Source organism: Protobothrops mucrosquamatus, unplaced genomic scaffold, assembly GCF_001527695.2.
Source record: "Protobothrops mucrosquamatus isolate PMUCROS unplaced genomic scaffold, P.Mucros_1.0 scaffold_257, whole genome shotgun sequence".
Classification (NCBI taxonomy): domain Eukaryota; kingdom Metazoa; phylum Chordata; class Lepidosauria; order Squamata; family Viperidae; genus Protobothrops; species Protobothrops mucrosquamatus.
The window spans coordinates 3287528-3292038 of record NW_015386333.1 but is presented as its reverse complement, the minus strand read 5'-3'; the positions used below and the strand labels follow the sequence as shown (position 1 = coordinate 3292038).

The window sequence follows — 4511 nt, the reverse complement described above, 5'->3', positions numbered from 1 at the left end:
GTTCTGGAGATGAGTGTCTTGGCTACGGAGTTGATCTGTGCTGGGTGATGGTGTGAGAGTGCGTGCAGATAGCGGTTTGTGTGTGTTTTCTTCTGGTAGATGGTGTGTCCTAGGGAGCCATTGGATTTCTTGTAGACTAGGACATCCAGGAAGGGGAGTTGGTTATTAGCTTCTGTTTCCATGGTGAACTGTATTTTGGAGTGTAGGCTGTTGAGGTGTGTGAGGAAGTTGTCCAGTTTTTCTTTCCCATGTGGCCAGATTATGAAGGTGTCGCCAATCAGAGCACAGCCAAGCTCCTTAACCAATCAGAACACACCTCCACCTAGGGTTGCCAAAAAATAGCGGACAAGCGGGGGGGGTTAAGTAGTAAAAAAAGTAGACTGTACAGCTTTAGATTACGTACCATTTCATCATAAAGCTTTTGAATAAAAAAAATGTCCACTATTTTGTGAAAAAAATAGTGAACATAATGGGGAAAAAGCGGACTGTCCACTCAAATAGTGGACACCTGGCAACCCTACCTCCACCCAATCAGAACACAGCCAAGCTCCCACCCAATCAGTTCAAACCCCACTGGCAGTTAAAAGGAAGAAACAGTTGCGATCACACACTACTCCTAGAAGCACGAAGCTGAAGACACCAGCCTGAAGATGACGAATGGGACTTCGTCGAAACGTCGCCAAGACACTTCCAATTTTACGCGGGAGAAAACCCGAATAACCAAAGACCTACATACAAACACCTGCGAAAACCTCAGAAAACATATATATATATATATTGTTTGTATGTAGGTCTTTGGTTATTTGGGTTTTCTCCCGCGTAAAATTGGAAGTGTCTTGGCGAAACATATATATATATATGTTATGATTAATGTTCAATGGGCCCAGTTCATGTGCTTAAGGTGGGATTATGTTTCAGAATATTGAAGTTATTGGAGAGCTTTATCTTTCAGACACTACTATCCTATTTGATCAGCTCATTGACTAAGATAACAAGAATATGCTTTCTGCCAGTTTGAGTTGAAAATCCCACGGTTTAATTCCTTAGCTCAAGAATGTCCCTTTGGGCTGCTCTATACCATTCTCTGGGTCTCTCCTAGTTGTAGTTAAATTTCATTCCACAGTCAGAACTCTACTAATTGAGTTAAACTGCAAGTCAGTGTTATGGTTTCCCACATTTATGCTGTTTTATTTGATTTTCCAGAGTTGGCAGTATGTTGTTCAAACAGTTAACACATTAATTTCTAGGACTTCCACTTACTCAGATTCTTGGGGTCTACAGAAAAAAAAAATCTTTTCTTGCCTCCCAGCATCAACAATCAGTATAGGTCAAACATTAGGTGTTCAATAGTTTTTATGCTTTTAAAACACATTTGTGTGTTTTAAAAACTGAACAAGAAAGCAAAATGCATGAAAAGTGTAGAGATAAATATCAATCAGAAACATACAACTAGATTGCTATTTTGTTCAAAATCTACCAGTGTCCCTGTAAATGACAACCCATCTCCCTTGAAATTTCCCACCCTTTTGTTCCTCATAGGTTAGGCAAAAGCTTGTGGGGGATTATTTTTTGTCAGACACTATCCTATCCTTGTTCTCTTCATTTCCAAGACAGCAATATTCAGAATAGAATCCACTGGCTGAAAGCAGTCCAGAGTGTGCCTTTTGTTTGGAGCCTTAAACTGGCATATGCTCAGACCTAAAATAGTGGAGGAACAGAGCTCAACAGATCTGAAATAGCCCAATATATTGTCTTTGTTACCAAGTGCAATCTTGGAAATACTGTCTGTTTCTTAAATAGAAGAAACACACAAGGCTGAATAATCTTGTTCGCAAGATGTGGAAATCCTCCTCCTCACAACTAGCTACACTTTTATGCATACCAAACTCATATTAAAGCCATTGTTATCCAGAGTAAATTTTACTCTCTTGTTTTTTTTTTAATTTTGTCACTTTTTGGATAAAACAGGCAGTTTTCAGCAGCACTGGAGGATTTGAACGAGGCCATCAAACTTTGTCCGAACAACCGTGAAATCCAGCGGCTCCTTATGCGGGTAGAAGAAGAGTGCAGACAGACACAGGTGCAACTACAACAACAACCCCTTGCACCATCTGAATCAGAAACACAGCAAGAAGAGTTGTATGCAGTACAAGATATCTTGGAAGAAGAATATCTTGAACAAGATGTAGAAAACATTTCTGTTGGCTTGCAGACAGAGTCACGACCTAGCCCAACATTGCCCATTATTCAAAGCCCACCATCTTCCCCTGCCCACCGGGATTCTGCCTACATCTCCAATTCACCACTTGGTTCACATCAGGTCTTTGACTTCAGATCAAATAATTCTATAGGATCACCAACAAGGCAAGGATATCAACCCACCTCACCAGCACTTTCTCCAACGCACCAGAATTCTCATTATAGGCCTAGTCCTCCACACACATCTCCTGCTCACCAGCCCTCCTCTTACCATTTTAGTCCACCGCCAATTGGTAGCCAAGGGAAAGATTATCAAAGCCCACCTCCTTCACCCCTTCGTAGAGGCCCTCAGTATCGAGCCAGCCCTCCTGCAGATAGTGTGGGTGTCTACAGAGCTCAGTCTGGTTCACCAATACGATACCAGCAAGAAACCAGCATCACTCAACTTCCTAGTCGACCTAAATCTCCACTTTCTAAAATGACACAGAGATCTTTCCAGATGCTTCCACTACCTGTTGCAGTTCCACAGCAAGGACTTAGGTTGCAGCCTGCCAAGGCACAGATTGTCAGAAGCAACCAGCCAAGTTCAGCTGGCCATTGTAGTACTGTAATCCCAACAGGAATTTATGGCCAAGTATCCCATTCTGTGGCCAGCAAGTTTCAGTCTTCATTAGCAGAAATGACTGGGGGCCAAAATCGGTTGGTGTATCAGACCTCTATTGGGGGAATAATGGGAGATGGGCGACCTGTGCAGCATGTTCAAGCCAGTCTGAGTGCAGGGGCAATCTGTCAGCATGGAGGGCTGACTAAAGAGGATCTTCCACAAAGACCTTCCTCTGCTTATCGTGGTGGGATGAGATATAGTCAAACCCCACAGATTGGGCGGAGTCAGTCAGCTTCCTACTATCCAGTCTGTCATGCAAAGCTTGATTTGGAACGTTCCTCTCTACCCTCTAGTCAACTTGGTTCTCCTGACATTTCCCATTTGATACGAAGACCCATTACATTAAATTCCAATGAAATAAAACCTCATCCACCAACTCCGAGACCTCTGCTTCATTCTCAAAGCGTTGGTCTCAGATTTTCCCCATCTAGCAATAGCATTTCCTCTACTCCCAATTTGACTCCCCCATTCCGCCCTTCTGCTTCTGTTCAGCAGATGGAGATTCCGCTTAAGCCAGCATATGACAGATCATGTGATGAGCTTTCCCCAGTATCTCCAACCCAAGGTGGTTATCCCAGTGAACCTGCTCGTTCGAGGACCACACCTTTCATGGGAATCATAGATAAAACAGCCCGGACTCAGCAGTATCCTCACCTACATCAACAAAGCAGAACCTGGGCTGTATCTTCAGTGGATACCGTTATAAGCCCTACATCTCCTGGAAATCTTCCTCAGCCAGAAACATTCAGTCCACCTTCTTCAGTCAGCAGCCTTGCCTTTTATAACAAAACTAACAATGCACAGAATGGCCACTTGTTGGAGGATGACTATTATAGTCCACACGGAATTTTGGCCAATGGCTCCAGAGGAGATCTTCTAGAAAGAGTTAGCCAAACTTCTTCATATCCTGATGTTAAGGTGGCCAGGACACTGCCTGTTGCACAGGCATATCAGGACAACCTCTATAGGCAACTTTCCAGAGACTCCAGGCAAGGGCAGACATCCCCAATCAAACCAAAGAGACCATTTGTGGAGTCTAATGTTTAAAATGGATGTATCTTGGAGTAAGAGCCTTTTATTTTTTGGCACATTTTTCCTGGCTGAATTCACATCTTACGTTGCTGTTTTTTCTTCCTTTCTAAGATTTTTATTCAGTAGCAGACTACCACCCAGGGGATATCCTGTGTTTTCTGTATGATAATGAGGCAGTCCAAGACATGCTCCAAATTATTTTCTATACACAGCTGACCTCAGAGAAAGCCAGCACCATACAATTTTCAGCTGACAATTAGTTAATTAAATGTATAGTATGGGGGCTGAGTCAAATTCTGTACACACTCAAGGGAAGTAACCAGCTCTTTGAAGAAAAGTTTTAATTTCAAAACTGAATTGATTGAAATACAGTCTGACCATTTTTTGTGTACTGACCTTTATTTCTGCTGGGAAACTACACTTTTCAGTTCCTGTAGGTCATTATGTCCAAAGAGCTATTAACCTGTGAGAATGGGGGGTCTTTGTTTTTAGTATTAACAAAGAACTATGCATAAAACCCAGTCTACTTTCTAATAGGGTTGCATTTTTTTTTTAAAAAAAAATCACATTATTATTTATTCTTAGCATTTTCCCTTATCCTTCTGTTGGTACTAGC

At 42.2% G+C, this 4511-nt stretch overlaps 1 protein-coding gene across 1 annotated transcript in view; it reads left to right on the top strand.

The window, feature by feature from the left end:
• Positions 1 to 4142, top strand: part of TANC2 (tetratricopeptide repeat, ankyrin repeat and coiled-coil containing 2) — a 525040-nt gene extending 520898 nt beyond the window's left edge. Inside the window, exon 26 of the mRNA XM_015831510.1 lies at positions 1969 to 4142. Coding sequence (XP_015686996.1) covers positions 1969 to 3910 — 1942 coding nt within the window. The 3' untranslated portion in view covers positions 3911 to 4142. The remainder of the gene's footprint in view (positions 1 to 1968) is intronic.
• The last annotated feature ends 369 nt before the right edge of the window (positions 4143 to 4511 follow it).